Source organism: Thamnophis elegans, chromosome 3 (assembly GCF_009769535.1).
Source record: "Thamnophis elegans isolate rThaEle1 chromosome 3, rThaEle1.pri, whole genome shotgun sequence".
Lineage (NCBI taxonomy): Eukaryota > Metazoa > Chordata > Lepidosauria > Squamata > Colubridae > Thamnophis > Thamnophis elegans.
The window spans coordinates 149,257,120-149,279,466 of NC_045543.1; the positions used below are offsets into that span (position 1 = coordinate 149,257,120).

General features: G+C 48.5%; 1 protein-coding gene across 1 annotated transcript in view; it reads left to right on the top strand.

Moving 5' to 3' along the window:
* Positions 1-22,347, top strand: part of DNAI1 (dynein axonemal intermediate chain 1) — a 58,671-nt gene that overhangs the window by 16,510 nt on the left and 19,814 nt on the right. Inside the window, exons 3-8 of the mRNA XM_032213917.1 lie at positions 1,495-1,593; positions 4,729-4,809; positions 7,579-7,702; positions 17,516-17,640; positions 18,711-18,827; positions 21,808-21,867. Coding sequence (XP_032069808.1) covers positions 1,495-1,593; positions 4,729-4,809; positions 7,579-7,702; positions 17,516-17,640; positions 18,711-18,827; positions 21,808-21,867 — 606 coding nt within the window. The remainder of the gene's footprint in view (positions 1-1,494; positions 1,594-4,728; positions 4,810-7,578; positions 7,703-17,515; positions 17,641-18,710; positions 18,828-21,807; positions 21,868-22,347) is intronic.

Genomic DNA, 22,347 nt, shown 5'->3' on the forward strand with positions numbered 1-22,347 from the left:
AGAGTTTTTACAGCTCAGATGGTCTCTGAGCTTGGTTGTTTTCTTGCAGATGTTTCATTACCCAGTTGGATAACATCGTCAGTGTTGGAAGGGAGAGGGGTTTGCAAAGAGAAGGAGGAAGAGGAGAGCTGTGGAGTTCTTAGTGCTCTCTGAGCTTGGTGGTTTTCTTGCAGGCGTTTAGTGGCCCAGCTAGGTAACCGGTTCAGGAGCGTGGCAGGCCTGGGTCGCTGCTGGTTCCAGTGACCCAGGCCACCAAACCATTACCAGTTCGGCCAAACCAGTCTAAACCAGTAGAACCCACCACTGTTTATAACACATAGCAAATCATTATGTGTAATAATATTAATATTATATCTATCTATCTATCTATGTCTATCTATCTATGTCTGTCTATCTATCTATCTACTCTCTCTTTCATATATCTATCTATCTATATCTATCTATCTATCCATCCATCCATCCATCCATCCATGTCTGTCTGTCTGTCTGTCTGTCTGTCTATCTATCTACTCTCCCTTTCATCCATCTATCTATCTATCATCTATCTATCTATCTATCTATCTATCTATCTATCTATCTATCTATCTATCTACTCTCTCTTTCATCTATCTATCTATATCTATCTATCCATCCATCCATCCATGTCTGTCTGTCTGTCTGTCTGTCTGTCTGTCTGTCTATCTATCTATCTATCTATCTATCTATCTATCTATCTACTCTCCCTTTCATATATCTATCTATCTATCTATCTATTCTCTCTCATCTGTCTATCCATCCATCCATCCATCCATCCATCTATCTATCATCTATCTATCTCTATCTATCTATCTCTACCTACCTACCTACCTACCTACCTACCTATCTATCTCTCTATCTCTCTATCTCTCTATCTCTCTATCTCTATCTCTATCTCTATCTGTCTGTCTGTCTATCCATCCATCCATCCATCCATCCATCTATCCATCCAGCCATCTATTTATCTATCTATCATCTATCTATCTCTAGCTATCTATCTCTCTCTCTCTCTCTACCTACCTACCTACCTACCTACCTACCTACCTACCTACCTATCTCTCTATCTCTATCTCTATCTCTATCTGACTGTCTGTCTGTCTACCTACCTACCTACCTATCTATCTCTATCTCTATCTATCTGTCTGTCCATCCATCCATCCATCCATCCATCCATCCATCCATCCAGCCAGCCAGCCAGCCAGCCAGCCAGCCAGCCAGCCAGCTAGCTAGCTAGCTAGCTAGCTAGCTATCTATCTATCATCTAATCAGTCTGATGCTACCTATTGTGGGCCATAAAACATCTGCAATGAGACAGTCAAGTTCAGAGAGCACACAGACCCCTCAAAAGGCAACAATCCCAAACTATTTCAGTCTATCAATGCAGAAGCAATTGGAATGGTTGAAAGCACCCAGGGACTTCCTGGAGCCTTGGTAGTCCTCCCTCTCCATTACTAACTGGCTGCATGGTTCTTTTTCTAGGATGAAGAGGGGGGCGTGGAAGTGGGTGAGGGGGCCGACGAATGGTCCCAGACCAAGACATTAATCAAGCCTCCAGACCAGCTGGACCTGACTGATGCGGTAAGTACCAATAGCACTTAGACTTATATACTGCTTTACGGTGCTTTTACAGCTCTCTCTAAGCAGTTTCACAGAGTCGGCAACTGGCTCCCAACAATCTGGGTCCTCATTTTATCGACTTTGGAAGGATGGACGACTGAGTCTGCATCCATCCATCCATGCATCATCCATCCATCCATCCATCCATGCTTCATCCATCCATCCATCCATCTATCATCCATCCATCCATCCATCCATCATCCATCCATCCATCCATCATCCATCCATCATCCATCCATCCGTCCGTCCATCATCCATCCATCCATCCATCCATCCATCCATCCATCATCCATCCATCCATCCATCATCCATCATCCATCATCCATCATCCATCATCCATCCATCCATCCATCCATCCATCATCCATCCATCCATCCATCTATCATCCATCCATCCATCCGTCCATCATCCATCCATCCGTCCATCATCCATCCATCCATCCATCATCCATCCATCCATCCATCCATCCATCCATCCATCATCCATCCATCGTCCATCCATCCATCCATCCATCCATCCATCCATCATCCATCATCCATCCATCCATCCATCATCCATCCATCCATCCATCCATCATCCATCCATCCATCCATCCATCCATCCATCCATCTATCTATCTATCTATCTATCTATCTATCTATCTATCTATCATCCATCCAATCAATCCTCCATCTATAGCAATAGTAATAGCGCTTAGACTTATATACAGCTTCACAGTGCTTTTACAGCCCTCTCTTAGCGGTTTTACAGAGTCAGCATTTTGCCCCCAATAGTCTGGGTCTTCATTTTACCCACCTCAGAAGGATGGAAGGCTGAGTCAACCTTGAGTCAGTGGGACTTCAGCTGCTGAACTGCAGCTAGCAGTCAGCTGAAGTAGCCCGTAATATTGGACTCTTAACGACTGCGTCACCTTGGCTCAAAGTAAATTTGGGTTAGAGGCTGAAATGGAGAGGAGAAGAGATTGGACTAGAAGACCTCCAAGGTCCCTTCCAACTCTGGCATTCTTTTACTCTGTTAATTGATCAGTGGGGGGGCTTGCCTTCGGAAGTTGTGGGGGTTCAAGGTTCAAGGTTCATTTTATTTATATGCCGTCCTATTCCCGGCGGGACTCAGGGCGGCACACAAACCCAAAGGAGGGGAAGGGAAACACGAGAACTACAACAAAAAGTACAGGGAATTTAAAAACAACCAACAGCCACACGATTCGAGAGGGGAAGGGAACTCATCGACACCAGGCCTGCCGACACAGCCAGGTTTTAACGGCTTTTCGGAAGGCCTGGAGAGAGGTGAGGGTCCGGATCTCTGCAGGGAGCTCGTTCAACACTGGAGGTTTGCCATTTGTCTGAAATTTTATGGGTTTTCCTGCTTGAACAGGGGGTTGGACTAGAAGGCCTCCAAGGTCCCTTCCAATTCTGTGATTCTGAGAACACACTGGCCAAATTAGGTGTGGGCAGGCAATTGACCCATAAGCTGAACTCAAGCAAGTTAAAATTCTAACGTTTTTTGAATTATTAGGGACATTATGAGGGTAGAACAAGAAGCAATGGGTGGAAACTAATCAAGGAGAGAAGCAACTTAGAACTGAGGATAAATTTCCTGACAGTGAGAACAATTAATCAGTGGAACAACTTGCCTCCAGAAGTTATGGGTGCCCCAACACTGGAAGTCTTTAAGAAGATGTTGGATAGCCATTTGTCTGGAACAGTATAGGGTTTCCTGCCTAGGCAGGGGGTTGGGCTAGAAGACCTCCAAGGTCCCTTCCAGCTCTGCTATAGTGGTATCTTGGTGCTCAACTGCTTTGGAACTCATCAAATTTGGTACGCAGTGCATTTTGAAATGAAAATGTTCTCCCGGGATTCCTTGTTCATTTGATACTCAACGCAAAACCTAGAACTTAATAGCAATAGCAGTTAGACTTATATACCGCTTCATAGGGCTTTCAGCCCTCTCTAAGCGGTTTACAGAGTCAGCATATCGCCCCCAACAACAATCCGGGTCCTCATTTTACCCACCTCGGAAGGATGGAAGGCTGAGTCGACCCTGAGCCGGTGAGATTTGAAAAGCCGAACTGCAGAACTGCAGTCAGCTGAAGCAGCCTTGCGTTGCTGCATTTATCCACTGCGCCACCTCAGCTCGATGTGGTGTGAGCTGCCTTGTGACTCACTGTAGTTACTCCTTACGGGGAATAAATGGTTTGTTACTCATCATGTTTGGTACTCATCACACCTCCCAGAACCAATGAACGATGAGGGCCAAAGTGCCCCCTGTACAGGTAGTCCTCGAGCCCAAAATTTCTGTTGTTAAGCAAGAAGTTTGTTAAGTGAGTTTTGGACCATTTTGCGAGCTTTCTTGGCCACAATTGTTACGTGAATCACTGCAGGGGTTAAGCTAGTCATCCGGTTGTTAAGTGAATCTGGCTTCTCCATTGCTGGTCAGAAGGTCGCAAAAGGGGATCACGCGACGGTCATAAGTATGAACCAAGTATTGCCAAACACCCGAATTTTGATCGCATGGCCACGGGGGATGCTGCAGTGATTGTAGGTGTGAAAAACAATCCGGAGTCCATTTTTTTTCCTGTGCCGTTGTAACTTTGAACGGTCACTGAACGAACAGTTGTAAGCCGAGGACCACCCGTACTGGAAAAGAGCTTGCAAAATCTCGAGCGGGTCATGTGTCGATCTGCTTTATGGCCATCACGACGTATGAGCAAACTTGTCAGCTCCATTATGGTTTTAAGTTCGAGGACTCCCTGTATTGATTTACAGGTCAGATTTTCAACCAATACAGAAGCCCGGAGCAGCTTCGTTTTGGGAAAAACCCGTAATTCCTACAGAAGCTCAGCATTAAAAAAAAAACATCCTACGTCTGTGTTTCTCAACCTTGGCCACTTGAAGATGTCCGGATTTCAACTCCCAGGATTCCCCAGCCAGCATTCGCTGGCTGGGGAATCCTGGGAGTTGAAGTCCGGACATCTTCAAGTGGCCAAGGTTGAGAAACACTGTCCTATGTATTGGTTAAATGTTTCTGTTTATGCACCGGCCTCTTACTCACTGTGGGAACTGTGTGCGAGGAACGGCTCTTTTTTTTCCTCTGCAGGAACTGAAAGAGGAAATAACCCGCATTCTGACAGCCAACAATCCCCATGCTCCGCAGAACATTGTCCGATACAGTTTTAAAGTAAGTGTTTTTCCCTCCGCTCACCCACCCCTTTTGCAACCATTGATCCTTCTAAAGGTCTGGATGAAATCAATTGAAAACGGGAATATGTAGAGCCTGCCTTTTCTTTTCAACACGATGGGTTTTAGTGTCTGGGTAAAATCAGAGCCTGGTGTTGTGGCCCGCCAGTGGCCAGCGGAGCTGGCAGCAGATTCGGGCAGTGAGGAGGTTGGGGAGGAAGATGGGCCAGTCCTGGAGTCTGGGGAAGGCTCGGATGAGGGCTCTGCGTCGGAGGCAGAGAGGGGGCCAGGGCCGTATGCCAGTTATCAGCTGCCTTCGGAGTCAGACATCAGTGAGGCAGAAGAACAGCTGGAGCCTGTTCCCAGTGTGCGCATGCACAGAGTTGCCAGACGAAGGGAACAGCTAAAGAACAGGAGTTGACTTGGGAGTAAGGCCACAGGTGGATGATGAATGGCCCCTCCCAGAGGAAATAAAAGAGGAGCAAAAGGGGAGTGGAGTTTGCAGGAGACAATTAGTTTGTTTCATTGGTTCATGACTCTCTAAGACTCCTTGCCAGGTTTTGCAGGTATCGGCCTGGCAGCTCTCCAAGCCAGATAAGGTCTGTGACTGTAAATCCTCCCTCGAAAGACTTTCCTTGATGTGAATGAGCAGAATTCACAGTCAATTAATAAAAGTGGTTTTTTGGGTTTGTGCGCCGCCTTGAGTCCCGCCGGGAATAGGGCGGCATATAAATAAAATGAAACTCGAAACTCTCCCTGGGAATTCTGCCAGAGGCCTAATTGCCGAATGCAGAGCAAGGCCAAACTTAGCACAGAGTCCAACAGAAGTTTTCAAAGCTTGAACTGACCAGATGAACTAATTGCTTCCTGCAAAAGCTCACGTCCCGTTCGCTCCTCTTTTAGGTCTTATGGGAGAGGCCAATCATCTCCAAGCCTTACTCCCAAGTCAAACCTTCTTAACTGTTCTTGCCTTCTGGCAGCTCTGCGCATGTGCACACTGGGAACAGGCTCCCCCTGTTCTTCTGCCTCGCTGATGTCAGACTCTTGAGGCTCCAGAGGTGCAGCAGATAACTCCCAGTTGGCCCTGGCCCCTCTCTGCCTCCGACGCAGAGCCCTCGTCCGAACCTTCCCCAGACTCCAGGACTGGCCCATGTTCCTCCCCAACCTCCCGGTTGTCCCAATCTGCTGCCAGCTCCACAGGCTGCCAGTGGACCACAACACCCGGCGACTTAGGATACAAAAGGAAGGCTTTGGGATCAAACTGATTAGGATCATGCCAGTTTCAGATAGCCCCGGGTGCTAATTGACTAACCAAGGTTGCAGAGCTGAGCTACCTTGCAGGAAAGCACAACCGGCCTGCAGAGGAAAGCAGTTTAGGAAGCTCTCCTCGCTGCAAGGGGGGAAATTCTGAGAAGTGGGGAGGGGAAGGAGAAGAAAATTATGTGTGTGTGTGTGTGTGTGTGTGTGTGTGTGTGTGTGTATGTATGTATGTATGTATGTAACCGGGCACAGGATGAGTTTGAGTTTAATAAAAAAAAAAATTCTCTAATTTTTTATTTTATCAATTTTATATATACATTCACAATTATATCATCTCATAACTGTTATTAATAATATGTATTTATAACAATTTTTCCCTATAGTTGACAATATACTTGAAAATTGCTTTCTTACCATCCCATAGATCCATCTTATCTTACAACGGTCCTACTTCTTCTTCCCTCCCTCCCTCTTTCCTTCCCTCGTTTCTTCTCTCCTACTCCCCTTCCTTCCCTCCTTCCTTCCCTCCCTCCTTCCCCCTTCCCTCCCTCCTTCCTTCTCTCCTCCTCTCCTTCCCTCCTTTCTTCCCTCCTTCATTCCTTCCCTCCTTTCTTCTCTCCTTCTCTCCTTCCTTTCCCTCTTCCTTTCCTCCCTCCTCCCCCCCTTCCTTCTCTCCTACATTCCCTCCTTCCTTCCCTCCTTTCTTCTCTCCTTCCTTCCCTCCTTCCTTCCCGAATACATTTATATGCCACCCAATCCCGAAGGACTCCGGGCGGCCTACATAAAAACAATAAAAGAAATATTAAAAAGTTTAAAAAGTAGAAGACAAGACAAGTTAAAAGAGATACAACATACACTCAACCTTAATGGGGCTGGACCTCATTCAAGAGGTCAACAGCCCCAGGCCTGCCGGAAAAGCCAGGTCTTAATGGCTTTGCGGAAGGCCGAGAGAGTGGGGGGGGGGGTCCGGATCTCTGGGGGTAGATCGTTCCATAGGGCCGGGGCAGCCACAGAGAAGGCCCTCCCACGAGGAGCCACCAAACGACATTGTCTAGTTGACGGCACCCGGAGGAGGCCCACCCTGTGGGATCTTATCGGACACTGGGAGGTATGTGGCAGAAGACGGTCCCGTAGATATCCAGGTCCTAGGCCATGCAGGGCTTTAAAGGTGATAACCAGCACCTTGAAGCGCGTTCGGAGATTGATAGGGAGCCAGTGCAGCTCGCGGAGGATAGGTGTAACATGGGTGTATCTCGGTACACCCAGTATTGCTCGCGCGGCTGCATTCTGGACCAGTTGTAGTCTCCGAACATTTTCCAGGCAGGGGCAGCCCCATGTAGAGCGTGTTACAGTAGTCGAGTCTTGAGGTGAGGAGGGCAACCCTATAACTGCTCTTTGGAGAGTTCTTTTTGCAAGATTCTTCCTGTATTGGCTTAGCCAAAGCACCGATGTTGAGAAGGTTAAAGAAGAGCCGGCGTGAAGCCCTTCTCCTCTCTTCCTTTCTCCGAAGGAAAAGGCCTACAAGCAGACCTCCGTGGTGGAGCAGATGGCAGTTCACTTCTCCCTTTGTGGGAACCTGATCTTCAAAGATTCGGACGAGGGCCGCCGGCAGAGCGTAAGACACAGCTCCTCAGGTGAGTTTTGCCCTAAGCAAGTCGCCTCCTGCATGTTGGAGAGACCAGGTCTCAGTGGGCAAACTTTTGGAGAGGGGAGGAAAGCAATGGGGACGAGCCACACAGATGGACCTCAATGTACTGGAGGTCCTTCACGCCTCTCTCAGCTGGGTGGTTTTCGTGCAGGTAGTTTCATGACCCAACTAGGTAACATCATCAGTGCTAGAAGGGAGGGAGGTTTGTGAAAAAGAAGAGGAGGGAGAAGAGGAGCATTGTGGGATCAGATTAACAGATTAACAGAGTCGGAAGGGACCTTGCAGGTCATCTAGTCCAACCCCTTGCCCAAGCAGGAGACCCTACACCATTTCTGACAAATGGCAGTCCAGTCTCTTCTTGAGATAGCAATAGCAATAGCAGTTAGACTTATATACCGCTTCATAGGGCTTTCATACGGTTTACAGAGTCAGCATATTGACCCCAACAACAATCCGGGTCCTTATTTTACCCACCTCGGAAGGACGGAAGGCTGAGTCAACCCTGAGCCGGTGAGATTTGAACAGCCGAACTGCAGAACTGCAGTCAGCTGAAGTAGCCTGCAGTGCTGCATTTAACCACTGCGCCACCTCGGCTCTTAAAAGCCTCCAATGATGAAGCTCCCACAACTTTCGAAGGCAACTTCTGTTCCATTGGTTGATTGTTCTGTCAGAAAATTCCTCCTTATTTCCAGGTTGAATCTCTCCTTGGTCAGTTTCCATCCATTCTTCCTTCTCTGGCCTTCGGGGGCTTTGGAGAATAGCTTGACCCCCTTCCTCCTCTCTGTGGCAGACCCTCAAATATTGGAACATCGCTATCATGTCTCCCCTGGTCCTTTTCTTCACTGGACTAGCCATGCCCAGTTCCTGCAACCGTTCTTCATATATTTTGACGTCCAGTCCCCCCTCATCATCTTATTGCTCTTCTCTGCAGTTTTTCTAGAAACTCAACATCTTTTTATAGTGTGGATGCCGTACTCTGGGTGTGGTCGTTGGGTCCTTGGTTCTCTTTGAACTTGGCTGTTTTGTTGCAGACGATTCATTACCAACTAGGTAACATCATCAGTGCTAGAAGGCAGTGAAGTTTGTGCAAAGGAGGAGGAGGACAATGTGGCTTCCTTGGTGCTGAGGGTTGTTTTAGTTGCAGATGTTTCATTGCCCAACTAGGTAACATCATCAGTGCTAAAAGAGAGTGAGGTAGGTGGAGAGGAGGAGGAGATGATTGTGGGGTCCTTGGTGCCCCCTGAAACTTGGTTGTTTTCTTTCAGACGTTTCATTACCCAACTAAGGAACATCATCAGTGCTATATATTTTTTCTTGGAGTTTAGGAGGACTTTTTTTAAAAAAAAATATTTCTCATATATACATTCACAATTATACGATCTCATAACTGTTATTAATAGTATGTATTTGTAACAATTTTTCTCCCTTACAGTTGACAATATACTTGAAATTGCTTTCTTACCATCCCATAAACCCATCTTATCTTACAACAATCCTACTTCCTCTTCCTTCCTTCCCTCCTACCTTCCCTGCTTTCTTCTCTCTTTCTCTCCTTCCTTCCCTCCCTCCTTCCCCCTTCCCTCCCTCCTTTCTTCTCTCCTCTTCCTCCCTCCTTCCTTCCCTCCTTCCTTCCCTCCTTTCTTCTCTCCTTCTCTCCTTCCTTTCCTCCTTTCTTCCCTCCTTCCTTCCCCCTTCCTTCTCTCCTTCCTTCCCTCCTTCCTTCCTTTCTTCTCTCCTTCTTCCTTCCCTCCTTTCTTCTCTCCTTTTCTCCTTCCTTCCCTCCTTCCTTCCCTCCTTGCTTCCCTCCCTCCTTCCTTCCCTCCTTTCTTCTCTTTCTTCTCTCCTTCCTTCCTCCCTCCTCTCCTTTCCCTTCTCTCCTTCCCCTTCCCCTCCTCTACCCATCCCCTCTTTTTCCCTTTTCTCCCCTCTCTCCTACTCTTACATTCCCTCCAATTCTTCCTCTACTTTTCCCTCTCTCCTATTCCTCTCCTTTCTCCTCACCTTCCTATCTTTCCTTCTACTCCCGAGTTTAGGAGGACTTTTGATTATTAAAGAGATGTTCAGCTTTAAGGTCGACACTGAAGATGCCACCACTTTTCTTTTCTCATGGTGGACTCAGTCTCCCTGCCAGTTTGGGGCCATCGTAGGCAGAGGAGATTCCCAACAGCCAACGGTAGCCAGAACGGGGAATTCTGGGAGTCGAAGTCCATCCGTCTTAAAATTCCCTAGACACGATGTGTTGGATCTCAATGCAATGTGACTTCACATGTATACTGTTTTTCTCTAATTTTTCTTTTAAAATAGGATAAGCCAAGTACATTAACGTATAGTGGAAATACACCGAGGGGAGGAGGAGTAGGAAAGAAGAAAGATGGGTAGAGAGGGATGGGAGAGAGGGGGGGGGGAAGGTGAAAAGGAAGGGGGGGAGCGGATCTGGAGAGAGGAGTGGTAGAGGGCGAGGGGAAGTAGGGTAGAGGGGGACGTGGCACGACAAAACCGCGCTCCACTAAAGCGCGCCCGATTAAACCGCGTCGCTGACGTCATCAGCAGGGCGACAACAGCGACCACGGAGAAAAAAGGGCGCTTTAAAAAGCGCTTTGAAAGCAAGCCGATTCACCTTAAGGTAAGGGTTAGGTTTAGGTTTAGGGTTAGGGTTAGGGTTAGGATTAGGGTTAGGGTTAGGGTTAGGGTTAGGGTTAGGGTTAGGTTAAGGGTTAGCGTTGGGTTTAGCATTAGCTTTAGGGTTAGGTTTAGGGTTAGGTTTAGGGTTAGGTTAAGGATTAGGGTTAGGGTTAGGATTAGGTTTAGGGGGGTTAGGTTTAGGTTTAGGGGTTAATTTTAGCTTTAGCGTTCGCAGCGTGCTTTTTTCGTCGCACTGTGATGACGTCAGCTACGCGGTTTCGTCGAGCGCACTTTAGTCGAACGTGGTTTTGTGGTGGAACCAGAGGGGGATGATGGAGGGAAGATAGAAAGTTGGAGGGTGGTGGAAGAAAGAGGTGTATGGAGAACGGAAGAGGTATATTGGGCTTTTATTTTCTGGGGCATTGTCGACAAGAGGAATTGATGCAATTACTGTTTAATACTGTACGGGGTATACATGTGAGTGTATGAAAATGAAAATAAAATATACTAAAAAATAAATAAACTCCCAAGGGTCGAGAGCCATGGCTCCAGCGGGATGCTCGTCCAAAGTGCAGGCACTATCCTAGAAATTAGACCCTAGAAACAGGACGTGTGTGTTTGACACAAGGGAATTGACGTAAGGCAGGCTGAACGGGAAACTCAAGATGACGAAGTGTTTTTCCAGGATGTCTCCGGGTCACTCAAAGTCACGACGACGGGCACCACAGAGGCAGGATGTGACAACTAAGCTCAGATCTAAGAAACTGCGAGCACCGTCAAGGAACACCGCCAAAGGCACAGTTGGCAAAAGGAAAACTTGTATACAAAAGAGATGACCCAGCAGGAAACGTGGCGCCAGGCAGAACCAAGGAATGAAAAAGCCCGTTGACTAAGGCAGTCTGGGAGGGAAGGGCAGAATGACAAAAGTTGGAAGAGGAACCTTGGAGGTCTTCTAGTCCAAACTACTAATATATAAACAGAGAACAAACCCTATTCTCTTCTAGCACTGATGATGTTACCTAGGTGGGTTATGAAATGTCTGCAAGAAAACAACCAAGCTCAGAGAGCATCAAGGACCCCAGAGTCGTCGTCGTCCTCCTCCTCCTCCTCCTCCTCCTCCTCCTCCTCCTCCTCCTCCTCCTCCTCCTCCTCCTCCTCTTCCTCCCAGGGCCATCTTAACAGCATTATGGGCCCCCGGGCAGTGTACAGGGGCCCCTACAACAACTACTCACTGGAATAAAAATGTACACTGTCGATAAAATTAAGCATAAAATTAAACACTTCCAACAAACTCAGTGTTGAGACATTAAAAGCCTGCTGTGCAGCAACGACTAATCAGCATGATAAACATTTGAATATGCGAGGTTTGAAAAAGGCAATAATACTCAGTAAGCCATACAGTTGCTGTATTTATATGATACAAGGTGCATTGAAGGGTTGATACAAACAGATTAGATGGGGCCCCTATGCTCATGGGGCCCATGAGCAAGTGCCCATTAGGCGCATACATTAAGACAGCCCTTCCTCCTCCTCCTTCTCCTCCTTCTCCTTCTCCTCCTTCTCCTCCTCCTCCTCCTCTTCCTCCTCCTCCTCCTCTTCCTCCTCCTCCTCCTCTTGGAATGGGGAGAAGGAGAGCAGGTGGAGGCCAAGGACTGAGTGGTCCTTTTTGCTGTATGAGCTTGGCTAATTTCAATACCCCAGCACTGATGATGTTACCTAGTTCAGTTGTGAAACATCTGCAAGACAGCAACCAAGTCCAGAAAGCATCCTCACAAGCAAATATGTCAACAGGAGCCCTCATTTGGCATTCATATCGGAGGGCTGGGAAGTAGCCAATGAAACTCAGGGGTTTTTTTGCGGGGGAGAAATCCCTGAATGAATCGAGGAAATCTTGAGACAGAATCCAAGTTCGATGATGCTGAAGGGGAAGCAGCCTGGCCTTCTCAGAGAGAATGAGTCAAAGGCACTTGATGGCCCCAGCAATCACGAGGGTTGGATCATCTCAAGAGCCGAGGTGGCGCAGTGGTTAGAGTGCAGCACTGCAGGCCACTTCAGCTGACTGCAGTTCTGCAGTTCGGCTGTTCAAATCTCACCGGCTCAGGGTTGACTCAGCCTTCCATCCTTCCGAGGTGGGTGAAATGAGGACCTGGATTGTTGTTGGGGGCGATATGCTGATTCTGTAAACCGCTTAGAGAGGGCTGGAAGCCCTATGAAGCGGTATATAAGTCTAACTGCTATTGCTAATGCTATTCTTTTGTCAGGTATTTACAAAAGGCTTTGGATGAACTGTCTCATCCATAACTCGGAGGCAGGATTAGCAGGACAAGAAACAATGGATGCAAACTAACCAAGGAGAGAAGCAACCTGGAACTAAGGAGGAATTTCTTAACTGCATAAACAGAGGGATAGAATCAAGATCACGTGAAGGGTTAATAGTTTGTAGTTTGTTTGTAGTTTTATTAGAATTTGTAGGCCGCCCTTTTCCCTGAGGGGACTCAGGGCGGCTCACATAAAACTAGGAAGGGGGGATACAGACAACAAAATAGAGACATATACTAAAAATAGTAGGCAACATCCATACAACATTCGGGAGGGGCAACTATCCTATCCCCAGGCCTGACGGGCGAGCCAGTTCTTCAGGGCTGTGCGGAAGGCTTGGACGGTGGAGAGGGTACGAATCTCCACAGGGAGCTCGTTCCAAAGGGCCGGGGCTACTGCTGAGAAGGCCCTCCTCCTTGTGGTTGCCAGCCGACACTGGCTGGCCGATGGAATACGGAGGAGGCCTAATCTATGGGATCTTATTGGTCGCAGGGAGGTAATTGGCAGAAGGCGGTCTCTCAAGTATCCAGATCCACTGCCATGTAGGGCTTTATGGGTGATTAATAGCACCTTGAGAGACCGCCTTCTGCCGATTACCTCCCTAAACCGACCAATTAGATCGCACAGACTAGGCCTCCTCCGAATTCCATCAGCTGGTCAATGCCGACTGGCGACCACACGGAGGAGAGCCTTCTCTGCTGCTGCCCCGACCCTCTGGAACGAGCTCCCCGTGGAGATCCGCACCCTCACCACGATCCAGACCTTCCGCGCAGCCCTCAAGATCTGGCTCTCCCAGCAGGCCTGGGAATAGGTTTCCAATCACCCGCCCGAGTGTTTGATTGCTGAATGAAAGTTGTGTTTTATCATTTTTCTTTTGTTCACTAATTGTTTGTTTTGACCTTGCACTTCCCCTCCCCTGTGGTTGTAAGCCGCCCTGAGTCCCCTCAGGGAAAAGGGCGGCATATAAATCCCAATAAACCTTAAACCTTAAACCTTAAACCTTGAAGCGCATCCGGAGATCGACAGGTAGCCAGCGCAGCTCGCGGAGGATAGGTGTTATGCGGGTGAATCGAGGTACACCCGCAATCACTCGCGCGGCTGCGTTCTGCACTAGCTGAAGTCGCCGGATGCTCTTCAAGGGCAGCCCCATGTAGAGCACATTGCAGTATTCCAGCCTGGAGATCACTAGGGCCCGAGTGACTGTTGTGAGCGCCTCCCGATTCAGGTAGGGTCACAACTGGCGCACCAGGCGAACCTGGGCGAATGCCCCCCTGGTCACAGCCGTTAGGTGGTGGTCAAATGACAGCTGCGGATCCAGGAGGACTCCCAAGTTGCGAACCCTCTCTGAGGGGTATACAATTTGACCCCCCAGCCTGAGTGATGGTATACTAGTCAGATCTTTGGGAGGGAAACACAACAGCCACTCGGTCTTTTCTGGGTTGAGCACAAGCTTGTTAGCCCTCATCCAGCCCATAACGGCCTCAAGACCCCGGCTCATCACATCTACCGCTTCATTGAGTTGGCACGGGGCGGACAGATACAATTGAGTATCGTCCGCATATTGATGGTATCTAATCCCGTGCCTGCGGATGATCTCTCCCAGCGGTTTCATGTAGATGTTGAATAGTAGGGGGGATAAGACCGAACCCTGAGGCACCCCATAATTTAGGGGCCTAGGGGACGATCTCTGCCCCCCCACTAACACCGACTGCGACCTGTCCGAGAGGTAGGAGGAGAACCACCGTAGCACGGTGCCTCCCACTCCCACCTCCCGCAGTCGTCGCAGAAGGATACCATGGTCGACGGTATCGAAAGCCGCTGAGAGGTCAAGGAGGACCAGGATGGAGGAATGTCCTTCATCTCTGGCTCTCCAGAGATCATCCATCAATGCGACCAAAGCGGTTTCTGTGCTGTAGCCGGGTCTGAAGCCTGACTGGAAGGGGTCTAGGTAGTCTGCTTCCTCCAAGGACCGTTGGAGCTGGAAGGCCACCACCTTCTCAACAACCTTCCCCAGGAAGGGAAGGTTGGAGACCGGGCGATAACTATTAAGGACAGCTGGATCCAAAGATGGTTTCTTTAGGAGGGGTCTCACCACCGCCGCTTTCAGTGCGGCGGGGAAGTTCCCCTCCCGAAGGGAGGCGGTCACAACCGCCTGGATCCAGCCTCGTGTCACCTCACTGCAGTTCGTAACTAGCCATGAGGGACACGGATCCAGAACACAGGTGGAGGTACTTACAGCTCTCATGGCCTTGTCCACATCCCCGGGGGTAACATCCTGAAACTCAACCCAGAGTTGTTCTACTTGATCCCCCTGTGTCTCGGCTGGAGCTGCGGGGATGGAGTCCAAGTCCGACCGAAACCGAGCAATTTTGTCCGCGAGAAATTGGGCAAACTCTTCAGCTCTGCCCTGCAAGGGAAGGCCACACCTGGAATGCGGCATCCACTTTTGGTTGCCACGATGTAGAAAAGATGCAGAGACTTTAGAAAGAGTGCAGAGAAGAGCAACAAAGAGGATTAAGGGACTGGAGACTAAAACATATGAAGAACGATTGCAGGAACTGGGTAGGTCCAGTTTAATGAAAAGAAGGACCAGGGGAGACATGATAGCAGTGTTCCAATATCTCAGGGGCTGCCCCAAAGAAGAGGGAGTCAAACTATTCTCCAAAGCCCCTTAGGGCAGGACAAGAAGCAATGGGTGGAAACTAATCAAGGAGAGAAGCAACTTAGAACGGAGGAGGAATTTCCTGAGAGTTAGAACAATTAATCAGTGGAACAGAAGTTGCCTCCAGAAGTCGTGAATGCGCCAACACTGGAAGCCTTTAAGAAGATGTTGGGTAGCCATCTGTCTGAAACGGTCTAGGGTTTCCTGCCTAGGCAGGGGGTTGGACTAGAAGACCTCCAAGGTCCCTTCCAACTCTGCTATTGTATATTTGTATATTTGTACTAAATGACTGTTATAAGTCGAGGACTACCTGTGTTTATTAATTATGTTAATTGGCCGCCTATCTTGTATCAAAACGACGATGCTTTTTGAAAAGCGAGCAAAAGGGAAATGATTGAAATGCAGCTAAATTATACATGGAATAGAGAAAGTGGTTGGGTGGCCTTCCTCCCTCTTTTAATTGATGGATCATCTGGTGAAGCTACCAAACAGTTGTACAGATGGCCATAAATATGCATGACTATTGAGAGGATTAGATTAATTTATGGACAGCAATGAATCCTGATGGCTACATGTTACTTTCAGAGAGAGTGTTCCTCTCAACCCTTAATCCCAAAGGTGCTTTTTTCAAGAGGCAACTGGACTTTCTGGTTTTTTTCTTTTGAAGACGTTTCTCTTCTCATCCATTCAGCTCTGACTGGATGGTGGGGAAGGGAAGGATTTTATATCCCTTGCAGACACAGCTGGTCATTTGAATCCTTTGAGAGGGTCGTTGAGGCCACTTGGAGGTTTGTCTGTGTCCTCAGGGTCACCTGAGGGGGGGCTCTTGGTTCCTGCAGTCTGCCATTTTTCCTCTGGAAATCCATTCCTTCTCCCATCCCACTCCAAGGGTCTTCATCCCAAATTGTACAGCTAAACGTTTGTAGAGATTCTCAGCCATACAGGTCATCGTTCTCCCAAAGGTGCTTTTTTCAAGAGGCAACTGGACTTCCTGGTTATTTCTTTTGAAGACGTTTCGCTTCTCATCCAAGAAGCTTCTCCAGCTCTGACTGGATGGTGGGGAAGGGAAGGGTTTATACTCCTTGCAGGCAGCTGGTCATTTGCAACCTTTGAGAGGGTCATTGAGGCCACTTGGAGGTTTATCTGTGTCCTCAGGGTCACCTGAGTGGTGCAAATGGTTCCTGTAGTCTGCAATTTTCTCTCTGGAAACCCATTCCTATTCCCAGACCATTCCAAGGGTCTTCATCCCAAATTGCATAGCTAAAAGTCTGTAGAGATTCTCCCATCCCAGAAGCTTCTTCAGCTCTGACTGGATGGTGAAGAAGGGAAGGATTTATATTCCTTGCAGACAGCTGGTCATTTGCCTCCTTTTAGAGGGTCCTTGAGGCCACCTGGAGGTTTGCCTGTGTCCTCAGGGTCACCTGAGTGGTGCAATTGGTTCCTGCAGTCTGCAATATTTTTCCCTTTGGAAATCCATTCTTACTCCTGCCCCATTCCAAAGGTCTTCATCCCAAATTGTGTAGCTAAAAGTCTGTAGAGATTCTCAATCATCCAAGGTCCTGGTTGTTCCAAAGGTGCTTTTTTTCAAGAGGCAACTGGACTTTCTGTTTTTTTCTTTGAAGACGTTTCTCTTCTCATCCAAAAAGCTTCTTCAGCTCTGACTGGATGGTGAAGAAGGGAAGGATTTATACTCCTTGCAGACAGCTGGTCATTTGCATCCTTTTAGAGGATCCTTGAGGCCACTTGGAGGTTTGTTTATCTGTGTCCTCAGAGTCACCTGAGTGGTGCAAATGGGGGGGGGGTGGAGCCTTCATGGCTGCAGGATGTTTTCTGCTCTGTGTCGTCATCCTGCAGCCCAGAAGGCTCCACCCCCCACCCCCTCCACCCGATGTGGCGCAGAGTGCAGTACCGCAGGCCACTTCAGCTGACTGCAGTTCGGCGGTTCAAATCTCACCGGCTTAAGGTTGACTCAGCCTTCCATCTTTCCGAGGTGGGTGAAATGAGGACCCGGATTGTTGTTGGGGGCGACATGCTGACTCTGTAAACCGCTTAGAGAGGGCTGGAAGCCCTATGAAGCGGTATATAAGTCTAACTGCTATTGCTATTGCTATTTGCACTACCATTTCCCCATTGGTGCAGGGGCTTCTGAAATAAATGTGTTGTTTTTGTTTTCCTTCTCCCTTTTGTTCTAAATAGTGGGTCCCATTTCGTCCCTGGTTCTGGACTTCGCTGCCTTCGACGCTGAACTGAGAGAAGCGGAAACCGAAGGAGGCGAAGAAGAAGAAACGGAAGTGGCAATAACCGAGAAACAGGAATTGCCGGTAAGGCTTCATAGCAATCTTCTACCTGAGGGTGGTCAGATTGGAAGGGAGCTTGAAGGTCATCTAGTCCAGTGTTTCTCAACCTTGGCCACTTGAAGATGTCTGGACTTCAACTCCCAGAATTCCCCAGCCAGCATTCGCTGGCTGGGGAATTCTGGGAGTTGAAGTCCAGACATCTTCAAGTGACCAAGGTTGAGAAACACCGATCTAGTCCACCAAGCAGGAGACCCTCTACCATCTCTGACAGATGGCAGTCCAGTCTCTCCTTGAAAGCTTCCACTGATGAAGCTCCCAGAACCTCTGAAGGCAACTTCTGTTCCATGGGCTGATTGTTCTCACTGTCAGGAAATTCCTCCTTATTTCCAGGTTGAATCTCTCCTTGGTCAGTTTCCATCCATTATTCCTTCTCTGGCCTTCAGGTGCTTTGGAAGACAGCTTGACCCCCCCTCCTCTCTGTGTCAGCCCCTTAAATATTGGAACATTGCTATCATGTCTCCCCTGGGTGGGTGGTTGGGTGGGTGGGTGGGTTGATAGATAGATAAATAGATAGATAGATAGATCCAACTCTAGGTAGGGATAGAGGATAGCTAGCTTGCGAGAGAGAGAGAGAGAGAGAGAGAGAGAGAGAGAGAGAGAGATGGATGATTGATAGATAGATAGATAGATAGATAGATGGATGGATGGATGGATGGATGGATGGATGGATGGATGGATGGATGGATAGATAGATAAATGGATGGATGGATGGATGGATAAATGGATGGAGGGATGGATGGATGGAGGGAGGGAGGGAGGGAGGGAAGGATGGGTGGTGGGATGGGTGGATGGATGGAGGGAGGGAGGGAGGGAAGGATGGGTGGAGGGATGGGTGGATGGAGAGATGGAGGGATGGACCGATAAGCCAACCAACCAATTGTCTTCCTAACCCTTTGAATTCGATGATGGGTTGAGTCTTTCCGTCAGAATTAATTATCATTCAACCTTGGGTGACCGGCCCTTCTGCAGGATGGAATCCTTGCTCGTTTTCAGCTCGGCCTCCTTCTTTCCTTCCTCCCTCCTTCCTCCAACAGGAAATCCTGGTCGAGAGAGAGGAGGAGGTCCACACACGAGGCGTACAGGAGCGGAAGCTGACCAACCAGTTTAATTTCAGCGAAAGAGCCTCCCAGACCTACAACAACCCTGTGCGGGTAGGAATCCTTCCTTCCCTTTGGATCCCGGGCAAAGCTCCCTTTTCCGGGACTCTTTCAAGCAGGGTAGAGTTTGTCCTTGACTTACGACCACAGTTGAGGCCCCCCCATTTCAGCTGCTAAACTGAAGTTTCACCCCATTTCATGACTTTTCTCACTACAGTTGTTAAGTGAATCACAGCAGTGGTTAAGTTAGTCACATGGTTGTAAAGTGAATCGGTCTTCCCCCTTGACTTTGCTTGTCAGAAGGTCGTAAAACGGGATCACATGAACCCCCCGCCCCCCAGGATGCTGCAACACAAATCACAAATACAGATCGTCCTGGACTTAACGACCACAATTGGGTTTAAAACATACGTTGTTAAGTGAGACATTCGTTAAATGAGATTTGCCCCGTGTTATGACTTTTTTTGGCCTTTTGAATCACTGCAGCTGTTAAGTGAGTCACATGGCTGTCAGGTGATGTTCACGGTCCCTCAGACTGTTTGGGGGGGAAGGACAGGCTGGGTGGGCGTGGCTAGGTGGTCATGTGACTGGGTGGGCGTGGGCAATGCAGCAGTCCATTAAACAACGCACACAAATTAAACGTTAATTTGTTTTGCTTCTGGGGGTGTGTTATTTGCTTTTGTTTGCATTTTGCTCTTTTGGATGCCTTTTCTTTTTCCTAGATGGTTTTGTCAGTTGTTTCAGAGTCTCGTGGTGCCACTTCCGGAAACTCAGCTTGGCAGCAATTATTCCCAGCCCCAAAGAGCTTCAGAAATCTCTCTCTCTGCCTCTGTCTCTCTATGTCTCTCTCTCTGTCTCCCTCTTTTTCTGTCTCTCTCTCTCTGCCTCCCTCTCTGTCTCTCCCTCTTTCTCTATCTTCAGTTGTTTAGGAGTCTCGTGGTTCCACTTCAGGAAACTCAGCTTGGCAGCAATTATTCCCAGCCCCAAAGAGCTTCAGAAATCTCTCTCTCTGCCTCTGTCTCTGTGTCTCTGTCTCTGTCTCTCTTTCTCTCTGCCTCACCCCCCCTCTCTCTCTGTCTCTCCCTCTCTCTTTCTCTCTGTCTCCCTCTTTCTCTCCCTCTCTCTCTCTTTCTCTCCCTATCTTTCTCTGACTGCCTCCCTCTCTCTCTCTCTCTCTTTCTCTCTCTTTCTCTCTGTCTCCCTCTCTTTATCTGTCTCCCTCTCTCTCTGCCTCTCTCCCTCTTTCTCTATCTTTAGTTGTTTCGGAGTCTCGTGGTTCCACTTCAGGGAACTCAGCTTGGCAGCAATTATTCCCAGCCCCAAAGAGCTTCAGAAATCTCTCTCTCTGCCTCTGTGTCTCTCTCTCTATCTCTCTTTCTCTCTGTTTCCCTCTCTCTTTCTCTATCTTCAGTTGTTTAGGAGTCTCGTGGTGCCACTTCAGGAAACTCAGCGTGGCAGCAATTATTCCCAGCCCCAAGGAGTTTGAGAAATCTTTCTATCTCTGTCTCTCTCACTCTGCCTCCCCCCCCTCTGTTTCTCCCTCTCTTTCTCTCTGTCTCCCTCTTTTTCTGTCTCTCTCTCCCTCTTTCTCTATCTCCAGTTGTTTCGGAGTCCCGTGGTTCCACTTCAGGAAACTCAGCTTGGCAGCAATTATTCCCAGCCCCAAAGAGCTTCAGAAATCTCTCTCTCTGCCTCTCTGTCTAACTCTCTTTCTTTCTCTCTCTGTCTCCCTCTCTCTGTCTCTCTTTTTCTGTGTGTGTCTCTCTGTCTCCTTCCCTCTTTCTGTCTCTCACTCTCTTTCTCTCTGTCTCTCTGTGTGTGTCTCTCTATCTGTGTCTCCCTCTCTCTCTTTCTCTCTGTCTCCCTCTTTCTGTCTCTCTCTCTCTGTCTCCCTCTTTTTCTCTGTCTCCCTCTTTCTCTATCTCCAGTTGTTTAGGAGTCTCGTGGTTCCACTTCAGGAAAATCAGCTTGGCAGCAATTTTTCTCAGCCCCAAAGAGCTTCAGAAATCTCTCTCTCTGCCTCTGTGTCTCTATGTCTCTCTCTCTCTGCCTCCCTCCCTCCCTCTCTCTCTCTCTCTGTCTCCCTCTTTTTCTGTCTCTCTCCCTCTGCCTCTCTCCCTCTTTCTCTAACTTCAGTTGTTTAGGAGTCTCGTGGTGCCACTTCAGGAAACTCAGTTTTGCAGCAATTATTCCCAGCCCCAAGAAGCTTCAGAAATCTCTCTCTTTGTGTCTCTCTATCTGTGTCTCCCTCTCTCTTTCTCTCCATCTCCCTCTCTTTCTTTCTGTCTCCCTCTTTTTCTCTGTCTCCCTCTTTTTCTCTGTCTCCCTCTTTTTGTCTCTCTCTCTCCCTCTTTCTCTATCTCCAGTTGTTTCAGAGTCTCGTGGTGCCACTTCAGGAAACTCAGCTTGGCAGCAATTATTCCCAGCCCCAAAGAGCTTCAGAAATCTCTCTCTCTGCCTCTGTCTCTGTCTCTCTATCGCTCTGTCTCTCCCTCTCTTTCTCTGTCTCCCTCTCTGTCTCTCTTTTTCTCTCTGTGTGTCTCTGTCTCCTTCCCTCTTTCTGTCTCTCACTCTCTTTCTCTCTGTCTGTGTGTCTCTTGTCTCCCTCCCTCTCTTTCTGTATCTCTCTCTCTTTCTCTGTCTATCTTCTTGTGGTGGGGGAGATGAAAAATGGACCAGTTTTTGCCCTCCTGGGGCACCTCCCTGCCTCCAGAAGGATTCTGCAGGCAAAATCCAGGCGAAAACGGCCCGGTTTTTGGCCAAACACAGTCCATTTTCACCATTGTTTTTGGCCTCCTGGGGCCAAAGGGTGGGTGGGCTGATGTGGGCGGGGCAGCCTTGTGGTCCCGTGAGGGCCAGATTAATGGCTTTGGCGGGCCGCATGTGCCCCCCCCCCGGGCCGTAGTTTGAGGACCCATGGTGTAACTCTTGTCCCGCACGCAGCAAATTTTACCCACCCTTGGAACTCCCAAAAAATTAACTGCGCAGTGCTCCAATTCTGGGATGAAATCCTTGACGAACGTCTTTCTTACAGGACAGGGCCTGCCAGATGGAGCCCCCACCAAGAGCCACTTTCTCGGACACCGCTAACCAGGTAACTGCTTCTTTCTTCCTTGTGGGTCTGCCCGTGACCTGTCAAAACCGCGGAGGACAAAATCTCGCTCGATGAAAGCGCGCATTTGACGTCATCACAGCGCGACGAAAAAAATTAAAAATTGAAATAAAAATAAAATTAAAGCAAGCCGATTCACATAAAGGTAAGGGTTAGGTTTAGGTTTAGGGTTAGGGTTAGGTTAAGGGTTAGGGTTAGGTTTAGAGCGTTAGGGTTAGGTTTAGCGTTAGGTTTAGGGTTAGCGTTAGGTTTAGCGTTACGTTAACGGTTAGGTTTAGGGTTAGATTTAGGGTTAGGTTTAGGGTTAGGTTTGGGGGGGTTAGGGTAAGGTTTTCGCTTTATTTTTACATTTTTCGATCACAGCGCAATGTTTTTGTTGCGCTGTGATGACGTCAAATGCACGCTTTCGTCGACCGCGATTTTGTCGTCCGCGGTTTTGTGGTGGAACCGGTCTGCCAGGGC